Raw genomic sequence first — 22,164 nt, forward strand, 5'->3', positions numbered from 1 at the left:
TTAGTATACAGTGTTTTATGATGAATGGATAAATAATTAATCTGTGTATGAATTAAGTTAAATGAATGAAGTTATTTATTTAACAGATGTTAATGCTGATGAAAATATGAAAATACAAATTAAGATCCAGAAAAGATCTGATGTTTAACAGAATAAACAAGCTTTATGTTACAGAGGCAAATATTAACTATTTAATTGTAATATATTAAAATTGCATCACTCATTTAATTATGTGGGGAAAACATCATTCAGATTCTTAAATATCTTAAACATTTTAATATAAAAATATTAAACTAAATAACAGTAATGACTCTGTGTAAGTGCTCAGTAACAGGTACAGATTTGTCTCCTCGGCTCAGTTAAAGCTGTTTTTAATCTGTGGTCCTGCAGTCAGTCCTGGTCTCAGGATTAGTCAGCGCTGGGTCAGGATGAGTGTTCTGCTGTTTCTGAGTGAAAAGAGGAAAGAGGGATGAAACAGGTGCAAACTTTCACTTACTGAAGAATTCAGCCTGATCAATACCATAATCAATTAATCAGCTCTATTATTACTGTATCACACAGCAGCTTTACTTTAATCTCTCTCATGGTGTTTACAGTATCCGTTTCTCTCTTTCCTTCTATCTCTTTTCCTCTGTCTCTCTCCTTATATCTCTTTCTCAATCTCTATTCTATATCTATTTCTCTTATTTATTCTACCCGTCTTATTTTCTCTCTTTGATCCTTTGTTTTTGTCTGTCTCACCACATATCTTTTTTTTCTGTCTATTCTGTCTTTTCCTGTCCATTTCTTATTCTGTTTATCTCTCCTTTTATCTAATCGTCTCTGTCTATCTCACCTTCTATCTGTTGGTCTTTCCTTTTATGTACCTTCCTTTGTCTTTCTCACCTTCTTTTTCTCTGTCTCTTTCCTTTTCTCTCAGTTTATCTGTCTGTGTTACCTTCTAAATATTTTTATCCTTCTAAATATTTTGTCTCCTTCTGTCTCTTTCTGTCTGTCCTGCCTTATATTTCTTTTTCTTTTGTTTGTTTCTCCATTTATCTCCTTTTATCTGTCTCACCTGTATCTTACTCTGTCTATTTATCCTTCTAACTAATTTTCTCTGTCTTCTTCCATTTTATCTTTTTTTTCTATTTCTTTTTCTCTGTCTTCCTCTCTATCTTACCTATCTCTCTCTCTCTCCTTCCAATTTTTTTTCTTTGTCTATCTTTGTCTGTCTCCTCTTCTATCTTTTCTTTTTCCTCTCTCTCTATCTCTCTCTCTCTCTCTCTCTCTCTCTCTCTCTCGATCGATCGAGTACAGTAGAGTACCTCAGAGTACAGTAGAGTACAGTAGAGTATAGTACAGTCAGGTGGGAGAGAGATAACTAGCGTTCGCTGCTAAGAGGAAATTGAGACATTGGGGAAGACGTGTGCAAAAACTCTCCTCTCTCTCTGTCTCTCTCTCTCTCTCTCTCTCTCTCTCTCTCTCTCGCTCTCTCTCTCTCTCGCTCTCTCTCTCTCTCTCTCTCTCTCTCTCTCTCTCTCTCTCTCTCTCTCTCTCTCTCTCTCTCTCTCTCTCTTCGTCTCTCCGTCAGAGATTAAAGGAGATGTCAGTGGTAGTTTAGCACATGCCGGAGTGAAGAAGGCAGTATGTGGGCTGAATATGCAGCGAGCATCTCTGATCTGTCAGAAGAGAGAGCAGGTGATCTCTCTCTCTCTCTCTCTCTCTCTCTCTCTCTCTCTTTTGTATAGAAATGTTTAAAGCCCACTACTAGTTTGCCAGTACTGATGGGCTCCACTACACTTGTGAAGTATAATTCACATTTACACCACAGTCATAAATACAAATCACACTGTGAGCATCCCCTAATTGATAGCTGTTCGTGAACATGCATTTGTTGACAAGCTGAGAGACGGAGAAGCAGCAACTGTCTTGCCACGGAGAGTAGGTACAGATCCCTCCCTCAGACAGAGTCTGCTAGATGATCCTGCTGTGAAAGAAGTGAAAGAAGAATGTGGACTGGGGCAGTGGAGTAATATTGCAGGACTGATTTACATTCTATTAAAATACATTCAATTACAATGGGGTATATATGCATGTGAAACACTAGGGAACAGCCTAGTGCATTGCAAATTTTATCATCAACATTAGCATTTTAATGTTTTAATATAACTTTATAGTCATTATGGCTTTTAGAAAAATGTGTTTTGTGGAGGAGGGGGGGGGGTGTAGTGCACTATAGGACTTAGGACTGTCTTTTTTAAGCTTTTGTTCTTAATGTCTTTATTTTTTTTTTCTTTTACCTTACTTTTACTTTTATACTTTAAGTAGTTTTTAAAACCAGTACTTTTACACTTTTACTTAAGGAGTAAAAAGCTGGAGTTGATACTTCTACAACTTCTTCAGAAGTATTTTAAACTTGAGTACTTTTCCTAGTAGCTTTAACAGTATCGGTGTAAAGATAAAGGCTAAAGGTTAAAACTGTAAATTCCCTCACTTCAGCTCTTCAGACCTGGATGGAGCTCAATCTGACGCGGTTCCTCGCGAGTCCTTTTTGTCATACAACAGTCTGCCGGCTCGCTGCAGATGGACTCGGCTCCCGGATCGCTTTCCCCCCCGACCCTTAAGTACCGTGTAGTTAGTTTCATGTGTCATATAAAAATCTGGCCAGTCGCTGCGACGCCTGCAACTAAAACCTTAAGTGCATCCACAGGCGTCGTTCGCCAGCTTTGCACTTCCGACTTAAAGGAAAGGGGGAAGAAATTCAATCGTTTGAGACGCGGCCGGCTCCTGCTTTTAGCGGCCCGGCTCCTCTCCCACTGGTGCCGGCAGCGAGACGAGGCGCTTGCCCTCACCCAAATATGATAAAAGCCTTCAAACGTGTCGACCCGTCCCACCCATCACCCATCATCACATCTCCAACACGAGGAGAACAGCCTCCTGAACCTGTGCAGACCCTCACCGACCTGTGTTAGATCATTATCTCTATTACTGAGAGCAGGAGAGCTCAGGCCAGGAGACAGAGCTGAGAAACCCACCAACCCCGACCCTCAGCTCTCTAATCTCAAGACTCAGTGCAGAACAAGTTTAAAATATAGTCTAAAATAAAAATATTACGCAATTCAAATAATACAGATGAAAGAATAAAAATAAGAAGTGAGAGAAATAACTGAGAAGAAAATGAGAGAAAAAAGAGAGAGAATTAAAGAAAGATGAAAGAAATAAAGAGAAATAAGAGCGAGAGAAATACAAGAAAGAGCAAGAGAAATAAGAGCGAGATAAATAAGAGAAAGCAAAATAAAAGAGAAAGAACGAGAAAAAATGAAAGAAGTAAGAGCAAGAGAAAAGTAAAAGAACAAGAGAAATAAAAGAGAGAAAGCGAGAGAAATGAAAGGGAAAGAGCGAGAGAAATAAAAGAGAATGATCGAGAGAAATAAAGAAAAAGCAAGAGAAATAAGAGAGAAAGAGTGAAAGAAATAAAAGAGAAAACACGAGAGAAGGAGAGACGGAGAGAGAGAAAGTGTTTTGTCCTTGTTGAGTCGTTCCACTTCTCATCCTGCTCCCCGGCGAGCACTCGGGAGATGTTCAGCTCAGCAAATTTGTTAAAGATAAATAATCAGATATCGTTCCCTCCATCTCCCGCTCCATCTCCCGCTCCATCTCCCGCTCCATCTCCCGCTCCATCTCCCCTCCGTCTTCCCTCCATCTACCCTCCATCTACCCCTCTCTTCCCTCTATCTCCCCTCCATCTACCTCTCTCTTCCCTCCATCTCCCCTCTGTCTCCTCTCCATCCACCCCTCTCTTCCCTCCATCTCCCCTCTGTCTCCTCTCCATCTACCCCTCTCTTCCCTCCATCTCCCCTCTGTCTCCTCTCCATCTACCCCTCTCTTCCCTCCATCTCCCCTCCATCTCCCCTCCGTCTCCTCTCCATCTCCCCCTCTCTCCCCTCCATCTCCCCTCCGTCTCCTCTCCATCTACCCCTCTCTCCCCTCCATCTCCCCTCCGTCTCCTCTCCATCTACCCCTCTTCCCTCCATCTCCCCTCCGTCTCCTCTCCATCTACCCCTCCACCCCCATCTCCCCTCCATCTCCCCCTCCATCTCCCCTCCATCTCCCCTCTGTCTCCTCTCCATCTACCCCTTTCTCCCCTCCATCTCCCCTCCATCTCCTCTCCATCTAACCCTCTCTCCCCCATCTCCCCCTCCATCTCCCCTCCATCTCCCCTCTGTCTCCTCTCCATCTACCCCTTTCTCCCCTCCATCTCCCCTCCATCTCCTCTCCATCTAACCCTCTCTCCCCCATCTCCCCCTCCATCTCCCCTCTGTCTCCTCTCCATCTACCCCTTTCTCCCCTCCATCTCCCCTCCGTCTCCTCTCCATCTACCCCTCTCTCCCCTCCATCTCCCCTCCGTCTCCTCTCCATCTACCCCTCTCTCCCCTCCATCTCCCCTCCGTCTCCTCTCCATCTACCCCTCTCTCCCCTCCATCTCCCCTCTGTCTCCTCTCCATCTACCCCTCTCTCCCCTCCATCTCCCCTCCGTCTCCTCTCCATCTACCCCTCTCTCCCCTCCATCTCCCCTCTGTCTCCTCTCCATCTACCCCTTTCTCCCCTCCATCTCCCCTCCGTCTCCTCTCCATCTACCCCTCTCTCCCCTCCATCTCCCCTCCGTCTCCTCTCCATCTACCCCTCTCTCCCCTCCATCTCCCCTCCGTCTCCTCTCCATCTACCCCTCTCTCCCCTCCATCTCCCCTCCGTCTCCTCTCCATCTACCCCTCTCTCCCCTCCATCTCCCCTCCGTCTCCTCTCCATCTACCCCTCTCTCCCCTCCATCTCCCCTCCGTCTCCCCCTCTCTCCTCTTTAATTGATCTTCACTCTGTAAATGATAATTAAATGATTTTGGGGGCAAGTCTCGCTGAGGACTCGGGGGGTGAGGATTGGGGAGGGGGGGGGGTCTGGGGAATAGACTGAAGCTCTAAAGGGTCTTTTAGAGTTTATTCAGTGTATAAACGGTAGAATCTGTTCGGGGGCTGAATTACCCTTTCTGAACTCGTCTCACTGTTTCTCATAGAAACTCAGGCTGATAAATATTATAATCTTTATAATCTAAAGTTTTAAAGCTACAATCAACCTCATTCTCCCGGAGTTCTGCTCTTATCATGATGATATTGGGCTGGCAAAAATATGGCAAAAATCTATATTGAGGTGTATTTTATATATATAATATAATAATAATAATATAATATAATGTTATATCTCAATATTTTAAGATCATATTTTTTGACATGTAGATAAAATATAAGACAGCAGTATCAGATTATGATATTCTGATATTAAAATACTCTTTAATACACAGTACAGTGATTCTTACATCATTTTTGCTGCACATCATCCAATTAAACAGAATTTTATGTGATTTATTTGATATCAACCATATAAATATCGATATATATATATATATATATATATATTGCCCAGCTCTATGATGAAGTATTAAAGGATCAGGTACAGTGGATGTGTTTAAGGCAAAACTGATGACATAAGGTTTTTGCATATCATTAAAAATCAAGTATATCCATTTTGATCAACATTTCTTGATTATTAGATCAATAAAAATTATCCCAAAATACCCTGAAATAAACTTTTTTTACTTTAATAAACATTGACTTTCCATTGAAAGCTAAGACAGTTTTATCTCCGTCTTGCAAAGTTTTATTTTTATTTTTATTTTTCTAGAGATACTGTAGATGTTTTTATTGGACAGCAATGCTTATTTATATTATTTTATTATCTAAATGCATAAACCACTATCAAATCAAATTGTGCTTTATCAAACTATATATCTTTTTCCCCCCTGTCATTACTGTTTTAACTTTATGTGTTTGTTTCCAAAAAATAGCTTTATTTTGAAAGCTTACCAAAAAACACAGCTCTCATATTATGGCCTGTAGTGTGACTGTAAGGCTTGTGTTGTGTTTGAGCTCAGAGCTGCTGGATTTTTTCCCTTTACAGCTGTGAGAAATCTGATTATATTGTGATTAAATGTGATTAAATGTGATGCAGTAACATTTGCTTATGTACTATAATAAAATGTGCATTACTGTATTAAACCTGCAGGCTGCAGATTTATTTACAGTGCCTACAGTAAGCATCGTTTAGCCTCATAGTGTTTTTAACAGTAGCTTTAGGACGTCGCCTAAAGTCTCTTAGTGTTTTTAGTTTCTCTCTCTCTCTCTCTACGGTTTCAGGTCTCTCTCTGTGTCTCTCGCCCCCGCGTTAGAGTGCAGCAGTTAACACGCTTTTTCCCCACATCATCTCAGTAAAAAGATCATTAGAGGTCGTCTCTGGTTCTCCCCGGGGCGGCCTGACGATAATAGACCTGCCGAGGAGACGAGGAGTCAAATTTAAGTCAGAGCCTCACCAGGACCGTTTTTAGTGCACTAGTGCAGGGTTAGAATGAGGTCATAGTGGTGAGAAAACACCCCCCACCTCCGATCCAGAATCTCCCGGCCCCCCGTTACCCTCATTCACCTCTTTTGCACCTTTTTGCAAATGTTGCATCTGCTGTAACGTGCGCTATGTTCATGTAGCAGGTAAAAATGTCCAAAATCAGATTTTTGGATCAAATCCCATTTACTCCATTCATTTTTGGCTGTTTACTCAATCTCTTTAATATGACCCATATCTGGTGTCGGTCTGAACGGTACACACTTAGCAAGTGACTGAATTAAAAATGGCAAAAATTAAAGATATTATTTTGGCAGTAAAAAAACAAGAATATCCTTTTTTTTTTTTCCACAATAATGTGAACTTAGAAAAACTGTAGCTTACACTGTGTCAGAATTGATATAATTGATTTTCTATTGTTTTTATTAAAAGTTTTAATATATAATAGCTGTAGAAGTATAGTATAGTACGTAATACATTTTAAATCCAATCCATACCAACACCAACCACCCCACTGTCAAAATGTATTGAATGGGCCAATATTAATTCCCTAAATATGATTAGATTTATTTATTTTGTAGCGAAGTTGTGTTTATTTATTTATTGCATTTTATTTTTATTCAATCTCTTTAATCTGACCCATATGTAGCATCTCTCTGAACAGTACAGGCTTTATAACTGATGGAATTGAAAAGATTAAAGGTAATACTTTGGTATATTGTTACTGTCTAGTGAAAAAAAACTATATCCATTTTTTTTTCCATATTTGAACACACAAACTGTCCCTTACACCGTGTCAAAATCTATTGATTTTTCTATTTTTTATTAAAAGTTTTAATAGATAACTGTTGTTATCTATAGTATAGTAGTGTTGTTAAGTATAGTATAGTACATAATATATTTTATATCCAATCCATACCTACTCCAACCCCGTCCACATCCACCCCACTGTCAAAATCTATTGAATGGACCAATAGAAATTCTCTAAATATTATGTTTTGTAGCAAATTCAATGTTCATTTTTGTTTTTACACAATCTCTTTAATGTGACCCATATTTGGCATCCATATCCACTCCACTGTCAAAATCATGTTAGCTTATACCACAGGTGTCAAACTTAGGCAAAATTTGGCTTGTGGTATAATTATATTTGGCTCACGAGACTATATGAAAATGTGTATTAGATCTGGCCCGCCAGCATATAGTGCATGCATATCTAATACTACAAATCCCAGAATGCTTTGCTAGTTTGATTGCGCATTAGTCAAGATCATTTTTCACGTGTTCATAATTTAAGATTTGTTTGCCCAGATTCAGTGTAAATGTAAAACTACATTTTGTTTTATGCGAAAAGATTCACATTTATGGAGAGACTGGAAAACGTGCACAGTTTAAGTCAATTTTTAAATAAATATTGAGTTTGGCCCATGACTTCTTTCCAGTTTTTATTTTTTGCCCACTGTGCATTTAAATTTGACACCCTGGTTTATACAATCTGTTTAATGTGACCCATATCTGGCATTTTTCTGAATAATGTATGCTTTGTAACACAATGCTCAGTGACACAAAACAGCAGTTTTAAGAAACTTCACATGAAGTTTCAGTTTCATTCTTGTCAGAATCTCAGGAGCTATGAATGTGTTGAAACTGCTTTAAAACTTTAACACTTTTGACACAGAGGGCTCTTATTTTAGTAATCTGTAGGTGAGCTGTAATCTGTTGATTTTGGGCGTCTTTGCTATCATAACGACGGGAAAAGTACACATTGCGCTGCTTAAAATGCATAGAAGGCATGTACTAATTATCTTAATAATTAATTGTGGGTGTGGATAATTTTGAACATAATGTAAAATAAACCACTCAGTACATCACTTGCTCATCATTCCCTTTAAGAGTCAGGTGAGCTCTGACTTTGGTGGATTGCTATTGTAACGGTGCAGCTACCTGTGAAGGAGCTCCAGCAGCAACAGCAATGTTATTTTATTAACTATTCTGTTTATTGCGTTGCCAAGATAGCGATGAACGTCTGACTGCTGGCGTCTGTCTAGGTTGTATTCAGTCATTGGAGCTCCTGTGTTTTCTGTTACCAAGATAAAGATAGAAATACACCAGAAATGTACCTGAACACACCTCATTTCCAGAACGCCACGCCCATCAGTGTAGATATATTCAGAAGATCTGTGGCTATTTAAACGATGCATGAGAAGGGTGTGAAAATACACAGTTGGTGAGGTGTAAGATAGCAATGAGCATTGAAACGCACCATGCACATACTGTATGTATTATATTTCAATACCACATATTAAAAGACCGGATTTTAGCCACTTTTACATTCTGTGTGAACATATCACCTTTGGTGGTTAAATAGAGGCTCTTCTGTCATCACATCCACCCCCCTCCCCTCCAATCCTCAAGCTCTCTCTCTCTCTCTCTCTCTCTCTCTTTCTACCGTTCAACATCTTATTAATACTGAATTAAGGAACAGCCCTGCCTGCGCAGGAATTAGAATAAAAACCAGAGCGCCTGAATTAAAAATCAACTCTGCGTTCGCCAGACGAAGCGTTTCGCTGCTTCTTGTTAAAAAGTCATTATAACAGATCTTGCTCCATCTTTTTATTACCAGTATCAAAACAGAGGTCTTAATGCGTATGCATAATTCATAATTTATTTATTTTTTTTTTTTTGTGTGTGTTAAATTCACCTTTTGGAAAGAAATATAAAAAAAAGAGAAGAGCATGTTAACCATATTCATAAACGGCTCACTGCTTCCTAATTGCGGTGCAATTATGGCTGGTTATTAACAACGTGAACTCTTAAGCAAGTAATTATACGAGAAAACCTGTGACAACCCTTCGAAAACTCGCGCGAAGTCCGACACGACTGGCAAATGAGATTTTAATCTGGACGTTGACGTGTTTATTTGGTTTATTTAGTCTGGCGTCTAGTCTAATGTAGGCTTTTCGAAATTAAATCACGTTTTTTTTTTTTTCAATTTTTCTGACCGTAAAATATGCAAAAAATAAACTTTAATGGATTAATGGAGGATTATTGAGGAAACATAAGCTCTGGCTGCTGTATGGAGATGGAGTCAGATGTTCTCAGATGTTTTGTGATGCTGGTGGAGTGGTTGGGCAGTGGAGGGCTGTGGTTTGTTGAGGAATGGGACTGTGGTTCTCCGTCTGAATGGAGATGCTGTTCCCGTAACGGTTTCTGCAGGTGCTGCTTATATAGGAAACTCCCTCAGGATGCTTTAGCACTGAGCTGGATGTCTTGGATGTCTCATGGGTTTGATGATCCCGTGTTTTTCTTCTTTCAGGCTGTAGTTGGTGTTGAGATTAGAATCAGATGATTTGAGATGTTCTGCAGGATGTTTGATTAATCAGTGTTCAACTGTTTGCTGGTTTAGTTCAAGCACAAATGCTTTATTATACCTACTTGTGCAGCTTTGGTTGGTTTAACCGGATCAGTCGCGCAGCTCTATTTTACCTAAATTACCTAATTTACCTGAACACACCTCACTTCCAGACCACCATGCCTATCGTCGTAAAAAAAAAAGAATCCTAAAGTCTGACGCTATTTTAAGGACTCATGCACAAGGTGTGAAAATATATGGGGTTAATGGGGTGTAAGATAGCAATGTGTCTCACATACTTCTTCTATATCCAGCTAATGAGACAAAATACACTTGTTTAATGTCTTTTATAAAATAATGTCCATGAAACATTGAAACTACACATTAAACTATGGGAATATAGTGGTTATTGTCAATTTTAACAAGGAAAATACTTAAATTTGTGGATTTCAAGCATAGCTTATAATGTATTATGATCACAAGTCATAATGCTTAATAAACATTGCTATAGTGGGTTATGCATTTTTATAAATATGTATAGCCATGTTTATAATGCCTTATGAAGGCATTATGATATATTATGATAAGATGACATTCATAGAAAGTGTTACCAAATGTTTTAAAGCAAGTGACCTGAAAGTTTTTGCACTGATACAGTTCTACTGGTACCTGGCGCTACTTAAACGGGAAATAGAAAGCCCCGGCTTATCATCGTCATCGAGATTTTTTATCGCCCAGCACTACATTGAACTGTAACCTGAGTTTTTTGTAGTATAAATGAAATTTAAAGGGGAAATGCAGTATATTTAAGCGTTTGTAGCCTCGCTGTGACCCGGGCTGGGCTCGTTCAGAGCTGCACGTGCTGGCCGGGGCCGCGGCGGTCCCTCTGCGGACGGAGAAATTGATAGCAGGTGGAGTGTGTTTACTGTTTGCTGGTGGTGGGAGCGAGCCAGCTGGATCTGCAGGCTTCCTGTTGTGGGAAAGGCTCGTTTCTCCAGGTGGACGGCGAGGTACGGTTCAGCGGTTCAGGGCTGAAAGAATGCAGTGTCTCCTGGAGCCCCTCGCCGGGCCGATCAAAGCAGCGCCGCCACGCACCTCAGCGCAGAGCCGTAATTAGCTATCCACTGACCAGCGCCGGGTAAATCGGAGCCTCTGATAGGCCGACCAGCTCCAGCTGGGCAGGAAGCCCAGATCACATGGGCGCGCTGATCACACACTTCCCCTCTGAGGTCAGGGGTCACACTGGAGTCGGTGTTGAGCCCCTGATATTCATCTCTAAACTCGGCTTTTTGGCTGCTGACAAATGTTCCTTTTGTTTTATAGGGTTTGTTTTTGTGTAGGCGTGTTGTGGGAATGGCACATCAACGTGGCACGAAAGGCCAATTATTATACATGTTATGCATTGTGTATATATGGGGAAAAACAATAAGAGGACACCTTAAAAATTTGAATATGAACTTGTTTTCTTTGCATTATTTGAGGTCTGAAAGCTCTGCATCTTTTTTGTTATTTCAGTCATTTCTCATTTTCTGTAAATAAATGCTCTAAATGAGAATATTTTTATTTGTAATTTGGGAGAAATGTTGTCTGTAGTTTATAGAATAAAACAACAATGTTCATTTTACTCAAACATAAACCTATAAATAGCAAAATCAGAGAAACTGATTCAGAAACTTAAGGGCTCTCTTATTTTATTTTATTTATTTTTTTTCAGAGCTGTATATACAGTACTGATATTGAAGGTGATTGAGGGTGTTGAAAGTAAAATAGTATAGATAATAGGGATAAAATACTTCTGTAGAAGTTGTTGAAGTATCAACTCAAGCTTTTTACTCTTTAAGTAAAAGTGTTTCAAAAAGTACTGGTTTCAAAACTACTTAAAGTATAAAAGTAACCAATAGGGAGTCAGAATGGTATATGTTTATACTTCTGTACATCCAATCACAATCAGATTCACTCTATCTGGATGGAGAGATTTATCTGGATAGGGGTTTTATTTTATTGTATGATTGATGATGAGAAGCCGAATGAAAATTAGCTGAAATAAATTTCATATATTATCATTGTCATGATAATATATATATATATATATATATATATATATATATATAATATTTTGTCTTTTTCTGTCTCTTCTTTCTACAGTTTATCGTTGGATGATCACTCGCACCACAGTCACCCACTCTACGGTCATGGCGTGTGTAAATGGCCAGGATGTGAAGCGGTGTTTGACGACTTCCAGTCTTTCCTCAAGTAGGTTCTCACACACACACACACACACACACACACACACACACACACACACACTGCTGCTCCTTAAAGCTTTATATTCTAACTGTTAAGCTGCTGCTTTGAGATTAGTACCAATTTAGTAGCTGTTAAATTGTTGTTTTTGTTCATTTCTTTGTCTTTTTGTTATTTCTTGGTTTGATTTGCATTTTTTTTGTAATATTACTTTATTATTTTTAGTCTTCCTGTGTGTTCACTATTTCGTTTCTTCTACAATCTTCTAGAATTTGTTAGATTTTATTTCTTTAAGCATTTTGAGCTTAGTTTAGTTGGTAATTTTCCAATTTCATGTCTATTTTTTTTTTATTACTAGTTTTATTAAATGTTGTTATTAGCGTAGTAGCTTCTAGCTTGTTGCTAGTTTTTTTTGTCGTTTAGCATACAGCATATAGCAAACTTCTCACTGATCTTTTTTTTTTTTAATGAATGTTGATTTATTAATTTAATAACCTACCTATGTACGTTCGAATGGTTTGTCCTGTAGGAAAACGCGCTTGATTTATATGCTGACACTGTAAAACTTACCTTTTTACTAAATTATGAGATGCGCGTGCTGTATTTCATCATTTCTGATTTTTTTTTTGTTTTGTTTTTCCCCAAAACTGTCCATTATCTTGCTTGGATGAAACACCATAACTAGAACTAGATTATTATTGTTAAAAAAAATTTTCATTCTTTTAAAGAGCAGGAGGTTTATTTTATTTTGCCAGAGGACACTTTTGACTTGACTCAGACTCGTGCCCAAACACTTGTGAACATCTCTCACACACACACACACACACAAACACACACTCCAGCCCTCCCTGTTCAGTTATGAAGGTGAACCCCGTCCCTCTCCTTGCTCCGTCTCTGTGTGTTTTAATAGTCGTCCCCCGGCTCCTTCAGCAATTCACCTGCCCCTCAGGTGGACCCTCAGCCCGTGCCGGGTACGGTGCCGGGTGTGGGTGCCGGCTGTAGGCTCACAGTGTGCACTATCAGCTCACGCTTCACCGCGCTTCTCCTCCAGGCTCCTCAGGTTCGGGTAATTCCTGTGATAAGTGTCGTTCCCACGGTGATTTCTACCAGCTCGTCCCAAACAAACACAGGGGGGATGTTTATCTGAGGCAGGCTTCACTCTGAGAGCTCCACAGGTTTAACCTTGTCTTTTCTCCAAACGGACGGAGGGAGCGAGTGAAGGGGCATTCCTGTTCTGTCCTTCTCTCTTTCGTCCCTCTTCTGTCTTTTATTTCTCCTCCTTTTTCTCTCAAAGCTAGTGATAAGGACTTGAAGTTAGAAGTCTCTGATCCCTGATACTGCAGCTACTGTAAATATAGTAAGGGGTCATCGAGGGGTCACATAAGATCAAGTACTATTTATTAATTAATTTATTTATTAGTTTATTTATTATAAGTTATGTTATTTAAAAAATCTTGCATAATAAAATCTATGGAGTTAATTTTGTGCCAAAATATTCCCACACACACACAGAGACAAAAAATCTGCAATAACATTTCTCTCAAATTCCAAATAAAAATATTCTCATTTAGAGCATTTATTTACAGAAAATGAGAAATGTCTGAAATAACAAAAAAGATGCAGAGCTTTCAGACCTCAAATAATGCAAAGAAAACAAGTTCATATTCATAAAGTTTTAAGAGTTCAGAAATAATCAATATTTGGTGGAATAACCCTGGTTGGTTTTTAATTACAGTTTTTTTTTTTTTATGCATCTTGGCATCATGTTCTCCTCCACCAGTCTTACACACTGCTTTTGGATAACTTTATGCTTCTTTACTCCTGGTGCAAAAAATCAAGCAGTTCCATTTGTTTTGATGTCTTACTTCTAAAATCTCTTGTTTGCTTCATTTTTGTTAGCTTCAGTACTTAAATAGCATGAAATTTTTGGCACAAAATTTGCTCCAAAAAAATTTCAGTACCAAATGTACTTGCATTTTTACTTAATTTTTACTCTAGATACTCCAACAAACACAGCATGTGAGAAAATCCAGCATTTTATTAATTGTATTGCAATGTCATGAGTAACTAATCTTACAGCACAAAAAAAACTATTACATAAATAAAGTAAAACATTTTTATTGCATGACAACAATTTACTGCAGACGAAATGATACCATAACGCAAAAAAAAAGATTGATTTTAACCAATGAGAATTTATTAAGCTTGTCTCTGCAGTAAAGTAGCACTCTCACACTTTCATCATAATTAGTAGAACAAGTATTTTTATCTTTAGAGAAATAATAAATAAAGAAATAAGGAAATGGCTTATAAAAGACTCAAAAGACTCTTGGAAACTGGAGAAAACTGATTCAGGAAGACGTGGGTCTGGCTGACCCACATGGAAAAAACAGCAGCTTTAGCCCAGCTTTAGCTTAGATTGAATTAGAGTTAGTCTGACAGGTGAAGAAGTGCAGTAATAAAAAGTCATTGATTAGATAAAGATAAAATATAAATAAGCAGCTTGTCAGGGTTATACAGCACTGTGGTATATCTTTATGTACCCTAGACTCCACTCTAAGTAATAGTAGTACCGGACCATCAGCTGGATACGGATCTGCTGCACCTGTACAGGAGGTCTCTGGCCTCGGACTGCCCTGTGTGTAGTAGTAGTCTTGTCACTCTTGCTTAGTGGAAGCCCTGTCTTTTCTTAATCTCCTGTGTGTGTGTGTAGTTGTGTGTGTACTAGCGTGGCCACTGAGACGATGAGAACATGTGCAGCATGGCAGCAGATCAATGACTGTGTGTCGAGCCAGATTAGACCCACTCTAAACAAGATATGACACTGTTCCATTATCCAGGGCATAGAAGAGACGCCCAGAGAAAGAGAGAGAGAGAGAGGAAGAAAAGAGAGAGAGAGGAAGAAAAGAGAGAGAGAGGAAGAAAAGAGAGGGAGAAGAAAGAACAGAAGAGCTGCAGCTGTTCCTACAGCTTCTTCTTCTTCTACTACGTCTTCTCAGACAGGCTTTTTCCTCCTGGTTTTTCAGCTCATATTTCAGCCCGGCTCCCTCTTTCAGAGCAGTTTATTTAAAGATCTGCAGCAGAGGCACTGTAAACACTTTTCCAGATCACTGTGCAGATAATACCGTAATCTATCCCGGCCTTCTGTTTACCTGAAGAAGAAAGAAAGGAAGAAAGAAAGCGTTAACGGCTGCGACTCTCGCTCTCGGGCCGCGAGCGAAAAAATAAAGCGTGTGTTCTTTTTTTTTCGCCGCCTCGCCGCGCAGCAGATATCTAAACAGGAAAGCAAACGCCTGTTTCTCATATGTTACAGCATGCTTCAGGGTTTGGGAGTGTCTCTTTCAATCCATCTCTCCCCCCTCTCTCTCTTTTTTTTTTCTTCCCTCTCTCTCTTTCCCTCTTTCTCTCGCTCTCTCTCTTACTGGCTCAGGCCGTTGCTTCATCGTTTGTTTACAGAAATGAGTGGAATTAGCATTCGAGAGCTTTAAAAAAGAAAAAAAAAGGGGCCTAAGTGCACTCCGCAGTGTTTTCACAAGTGTTTTTATCGTGGCAACATCTTGTTTACTTTACTTGCCTGCCCTAAACTGCTTGGAACATGTTAAGAAAACATTTGGAGAGGCTCCACAAAAGCTGTCTTTGTTTAAGCCGGGCTGGGCGAGGGTTCACCCGGCGTAGGGAAGGTGTTAGCGCTCGACGCCGCTAAGCGTTTCCACATGCGGCCACAGCAGTGGTTGCGATGATGGCGGCCATGATGACGATGGCGACTCGTATATTTGGCTCAACGGGCAAATAAAACCAAGAATAAATATAGCAAATAAAATAAAAAAAATAAGATAAATCAGGTGGAGTGATGCAAGGGCCCTGAAGGTGCTCCTTTGAAGATAGACAGACAGATAGACAGACAGACAGACAGATAAGAAATTTAGCAGCCAGTAGCAGTAACACAACACAGTAGAAACAAACAGAAATAATAGTGGTGGTACAGTAAGAAATATAAACTATAGAAGATTCTAAACTAAGATTTGAAATATTAACGATACCTTATAAGATATACATACAATAAAATTAATAAAAAAAACTATGCAAAGTGTAAAAGCAACCAACCGTAGATATGAGGTAGTGCAGTAATACAGAATAAAATAAGTATAAGGGATAGCCGGTATCAGCAGATACGGCAAATACTATATATAAACCTGTGAAAGTATTGCATTTAAGTTAAATGTGAGTAGTGACCAGGAGTGCAAATGTACAGGATGTTCAGTAAAATCTCAATAGAGTCCCAGGGTGTAGATGTACATGTTACAGAGTGTGATTATAGACAAGGCAAGTTTATTTATATAGCACCTTTCATACACAATGGCCATTCAAAGTGCTTTACAAATGAGAAAATACAGAGAGAAGTCAAATTACAAAAGCATGTAATAAAAAAAATGGAAATAAAATAATAAAATAAGAATAAAGCATTGATAAAAGAATTGTAATTTAAGAAAATAGTTTAAGAACAATGTTAAAAGGAAATAAAAAAAATAGGCTGTGATTTAAAAAGCATAAGAGACTCATTCCTTAACTGTCCTCTCTCTTCCGGATCCACTGGGAGGAGTTGAAGAGTCTGGTGGCTCTCGGGACAAAGGATCTCCTGAGTCTGTCTGTAGAGCAGCTCTGTGACAAGAACCTGCCACTGAAACTGCTCCTATGATCCAAACATGGAGAGATAGAGAGATGGAGGTATAGAGCAAGGGAGGAAAGAGAAGAAGGGAAAGTCAGAAGTAGAAGAGGAAGAAGCGTTTAGTCAGCAGAAGCAGTAGAAGCTGTGAAAAAGGTGAAGCGTTGAGGTTAACGTGCAGCAGATCTCCGCAGCCCGAGCCAACAGCAACACGCCGACCCTGAGCCGAGGTGTTGTTTTAAACCAGACGGTTATTTATTCTGTCTGAGAAAGAAAATATGACATACCTAGTCGTGCTATCTCAATAAATAACAAATGGCCTACATCTAAGCCCTGTTTAGGGGGAGTTTAGAGTGGAAGTGGAGGTGGAGGTGGGCTGGAGGCTTCGGGGAACGCTGTGATTGATTGGTTTTAAAGGGGAGGAGAGGAACTCTGAATTATTAAAGGGCTGGTTAGAATCACACTTTTTTATACACAATTATAACGTACAACTCGTAACGTAACTTTACCTATAAATTTGATCTGTATTTCGTGCATGTGGAATCTCGCTGAACAGGAAGTGGGATGGTATCTCACCTGTATAATCACCTGTGCTCCCAAATCCCACAGAAACCTACGATATCTGATCTTTTTACTTGATCAGAATCTTGCTCATCAGTTAATATACTTCAAGTTAATTCATAGAATTTACACCACATATTTCTCTTGCTCTTACTCTTTTATTTCTATTGCCCTTTTTCTATTATTTCTCTTGCTTTTTCTTTTTTATTTTGTACTTTTTCTTTTATTTCTCTCGCTATTTCTCTTTTTTCTCCCCCTCTTTCTGTTTCTCTCTTATTTCTCGTACTCTTTTGCTTCTCTCACTCTCTCTCATTCCTTTAGCTTTTTTCTCTTTTATTTCTCTCAATGTTTCTCTTTTATTTATTATTATTATTATTGTTTTATTAAATTCCTATACACCTGCAACAACAGTTTAAACCCGAATAAAATTGTTTTATATATAAGCGTTAAATAGCTTACTTACCCAAGATGAAGAAAAAACTATTTTTCATTGCAGTTTTTAGATTCTGAAATTCCCCATCAACATTTAATCCATCAGGCTTATGAAACAAAAAAATAATATACAGTTTTCCATTTAGCCACAGATGTATTCAGATTAATATGCAGCGTATTTCAAACTGCATGTGAATCCATATCGTTCAATTTTAGACCCGTTCAGGTTTAATATGAGCGAGGGGACCAATAGAAATAATTCAGAATTACTTAGAACTAAATCAGCAAATCTTCTACTAACCAAAAAATTGACGAGAAGGATTTGTCTATTTGTCACATTTACAGCCATGTAATAACCCATCCATCCATCCATCCATCCATCCTTTCATCCATCATCCATGCACTAGTTACACTATCAGTCAAAAGTTTTAGAACATAACCAGCTTTATTTCCTTTTTTATTTTTTACTTTTTTGACATTTAAGCTCTTTAAGTGATATTCAAGTGATATAATGTTGTTTTTATTTAGTTATCGCTTCATTTTCGTCTGGAAAAAAACTGGTGTCAGTGGTGTCGTTGACGAAATAAACACTGAATTAAATACTATTGAACCTGACACCACCATGTGTGTTACAGATCATGTGTTACAGTCAACACACACACACACACACACACACACAGTATCAGGTTTATATTTGAATTTGATGATAGTATTATGAGTAGAGTAGATTAAAAGTAGATGATGTTGACTTAAAAAAAAAAAAAACATCTTAATTTACCATATATTTATCTTAGTTATTTAACCCATACGAGCTCAGAGCCTTTTCTGAATATCGATATTGATATATTGAACGTTGAAGTTGAATCAGATTAAGTAATTGAGCAGTACATTAAAGTTTTGGAGGTTAAAATCCTGATGCGATGCAAAAAAACATCTTTATTATTAGTTGAGGAAAATGTCAGTTAATTTCGTAAAAAAATGGGTTTGTTGACGAAAACTGTGTCAAAAATTGTTTGTCAGAGAAATTAACACTACATTGAATACAACTGAACCCGACATCACCATGTGCATGTTACAGATCATGTGTTACAGTCAACACACACACACACACACACACATGTATCAGTATCAGGTTTATATTTGATTTAGATTTTGATTATTATGTATTATAGTAGAGTAGAGTAGATTAAGATGTAGACTCTGCTCTGAAGCCCTCAAATATATATTTCTTCTTCTTGTTCTGGGAAGAAAAAAAAAAGAACAGCAGTTAAAGACAAACCACAAAACAACACGGATTCTTTGTCTTGATAAAATATGTATTTAGATAAAATAAACACAGCGGCGGAGTGATTGATGCTATTTTCTCTGGTGGGCATATTTGCTCAGGCAAATGTCTCGGTGTCGGTTGGAACAATAAACAATAGAGTCAGTGGCTGAAGTTTACTCAGTGATTTTTAGTTTATTATTAGCGATAGCGGCTTCATCGACGCCGGGATCAGAGCGTATCATTAAACCTGGAGGAAGAGCGCAGCCTCCGTTCAGTGACATGTAAAACGCTGACTGTTCAAAGCAACGTCTGTTTAACTTGTTTTATTGTGGTAATTTACATTAGGGACTGTCAGCCTGCCAGGAAGCTTTTAAAACGGCCTTCGCTCCGAGTCCAGAAAGTGACACATGCCAGCGCTCATAGCCTCTCCCGATGTCAATTCCAGCGCTCAGCCAGACCTCCTCTTGTCCAGACACTCTTCCGAGAGGCAGCATTAAGGGCCATTTGAATATTTCATTTCCTATTAATTATGCACTCTTACTCTACATGTCATTAGAAGGAACGGAGGATGAGGAGGATGAGGGGGAGGAGGAGGAGGGGGAGGGGAAAAATCATCCAGTGTAACAAAGGATGAAAAGGAGAGGAGAGAGAGAGAGAGAGGGCTCTTCGGGAATTCTGAAGCATGTCACGTAGGACGCTCTTCGTCAAAAAAAAAAACAAATTCTGTGTCCGTCTTCGCCGTCCGTCTCTTTCTCTCTTTTTTAGGGCGTAAATCTTGCGGGGATGTTTGGAAACATTGACTTGATCTTTCTTTATTTCTCTATCTCTCTCTGTGTTTCATCCTTTACACCTTTCACAACCTTCACAACCTCAACCACATCAGCTGCACCTTCTTTACATCTTCTTTTACGTCTGGTTTACATTTTAATTCAATTCAAATGAACAAAAATGAACAATAAACGTCTATTTTCTGATCTATTTTCATAGCTACACTAGTAAGGATGCCTACATTAAAGTGAACAAGGTTGTCGCCATGTCTCGCTTCTAATAGTGAAGCTGGGGAAGAGCCTATGTAAACAAAACTGTAATTCTAAGACTTTATTTTAAAGTTAAACGAGCTGTGTAGATCTTAATCTACACAGTTTTCAGTGAAGTTTCTCCAGCACTAAGGAAGGCTGGGAGCAGCAGCATTAGCATTAGCTGCTAACCACAGAGCTACACTGGGGAACCCTGAGTGCTCTGGTAACCCAGGATGCCATTAGCTAGCGGTTCGTCCCACGTAGTTTGTTTAGCAAGGTAAACATACAGACTACAGTCTGATATACTCATCTCTGAATGGCAAAAGAGCGTTTTCGTTTGGGATATATTATTGATTTCTTGTGTCAATTCTTCCTCTTATTTTTTTAAACATAGGTGCTCTAAACTCTCTAAGAATCGCTTGCAAATTTTACTTATTAGAGCAAAGTTACAACCCATTAGAGGTGTGATATGTTGTGTATCGTGAAAGTAGTCTATTTCGTATGTGTTTTCCCATTTACTTTAGTTACTTTAAACTTACTTTTGTTTGTTTGCTGTTTACATGTAGACACTAAATGTGTCTGTAGGCGTATAAATCTGTATAAATCCGTATAAATTCTTAATTTCCCGTTGCAAACTCATGTTTCTGAACTTACTTTTCTTGGTGGAAATGTGGCAAACTGTTAAAAATTAGGTTTGCAAAACAGAATGGTTCTGATTTCACATCGGAGGAAAAGAGATATATTTTAATAACTTTACCGGAGAAGCAAAAAGCTTCTTAACTTTCAGTGGAAGTCTTTAAAGTGATTAAAGATCTTAATCCAGGTCAGTTTGGAACTTATCTGTTCATCAGTTTCTAATTTCTCTTAAAGAAAGATCTACACTTGTAGATGTAGAGTTGTATAATAGAGTATAATCTTATTTCAGGTCAATCTTATCCATTTGGAACATTTCTGTTCATCGATTTTATGGTTGGCAACAACAATTGAAGGACACAATGTTCTCACCTACTGTTTATTCAATTATTTGGAATATATGGACAGATTTAAGTCATATATACAGTATCTGTAGATCCATTAAAGATCAATAGAAGATATATAAATGTATATTTATATATATGTTTGGTAATAAGAAGACAGGGACCTGATGATGGAACCGCACTGTGTGCCGATGCCAGCCCCCCCCCCCCCGCCTGGCGACAGTGACCTACATGGTCAGCAGCGATGCGCTATAATTTATGATATATATATAATATATTGGATCCATTAGCGGGCATAATGAAGTGGCGAAATGAAAGGGTATTTGTGAAATCAGTTCAAACATCCTGCTCGGCTTATGATTAAATGATTAATGAAATGCCCCTGCATAAGCATTTTCCCAACCCGTAATTCATGCAGGGCCTGATAAAAATCCTCCAATCACATTCCTTCCCTTCACTGGCGAAAACCTTATCTCCTCCATTTTATATAAATCACCACTAAAAAGAGAAGGAAGGAGAGAGACTTGCTTGGGCCGGATACTTATTTAGATTAGTTATAAAACGTGGTGGTGGTAGGATGGGGAGGGTGCTGGAGAAGGAGGAGAAGAAGATCTTGGCGGTATAAAATAATCATGTGTAATTATATTCATAATTCAAGTTTGCGACAGATTCCATCTTTCTTTTCCTTGTTGTCCTTTGGCTTTTTCTCCTGGCTTCATTCGGGTCCTCTTCATCTTAATGACATAATTAAATGGAAAATCCACAGAAAATAGGAAGAATAGATTAACCAGATGAACGGGAGGGAAACGGGTGCAGGAGTGAACAGCAGCAACCTGATGAAGAAAACAAATATTTATATATTTTTTTAAACTGAAATTATAAAGTTGTTGCCAGGTGTTGGGTCTCTCTTTTTTGCATGGTTCTTTATAGAGGCCTCATAGATGCTCCACTAACATTCAAATGAATGTTTATTACCGTAATTTCCGCGCTATAAGCCACAAAATCCGAACTACTTTTCCCTTTTAATATTACGACTTTATTCTCGTAATATTACGTCTTTACTCTCGTGACTTTTCCTGCTAGCCTACTGTATTTTTTACAGTTGTAATATTACGAGAGTGCAATATATTGCTTCTAAAAACTATTGCGATAAACAATATTGTCATTATCATCATTTATTTATTTATTTATTTTCATCTGCCCAATTGTGCCACCTATTCAGCTG

The 22,164-nt window shown here is 38.6% G+C and overlaps 1 protein-coding gene across 8 annotated transcripts in view; it reads left to right on the plus strand.

Moving 5' to 3' along the window:
• The window catches only part of foxp1b (forkhead box P1b), a 409,787-nt gene that overhangs the window by 349,653 nt on the left and 37,970 nt on the right, over positions 1-22,164 (plus strand). For all 8 annotated transcript variants that reach the window (XR_007439200.1, XM_049479473.1, XM_049479470.1 and 5 more), the window contains one exon: positions 11,922-12,029. Coding sequence is in view for 7 of the 8 variants with exons in the window: in XM_049479473.1 (XP_049335430.1) it covers positions 11,922-12,029 (108 nt within the window). In the remaining variant the exon portion in view is untranslated. The remainder of the gene's footprint in view (positions 1-11,921; positions 12,030-22,164) is intronic.

Source organism: Astyanax mexicanus, chromosome 5, assembly GCF_023375975.1.
Source record: "Astyanax mexicanus isolate ESR-SI-001 chromosome 5, AstMex3_surface, whole genome shotgun sequence".
Lineage (NCBI taxonomy): Eukaryota > Metazoa > Chordata > Actinopteri > Characiformes > Acestrorhamphidae > Astyanax > Astyanax mexicanus.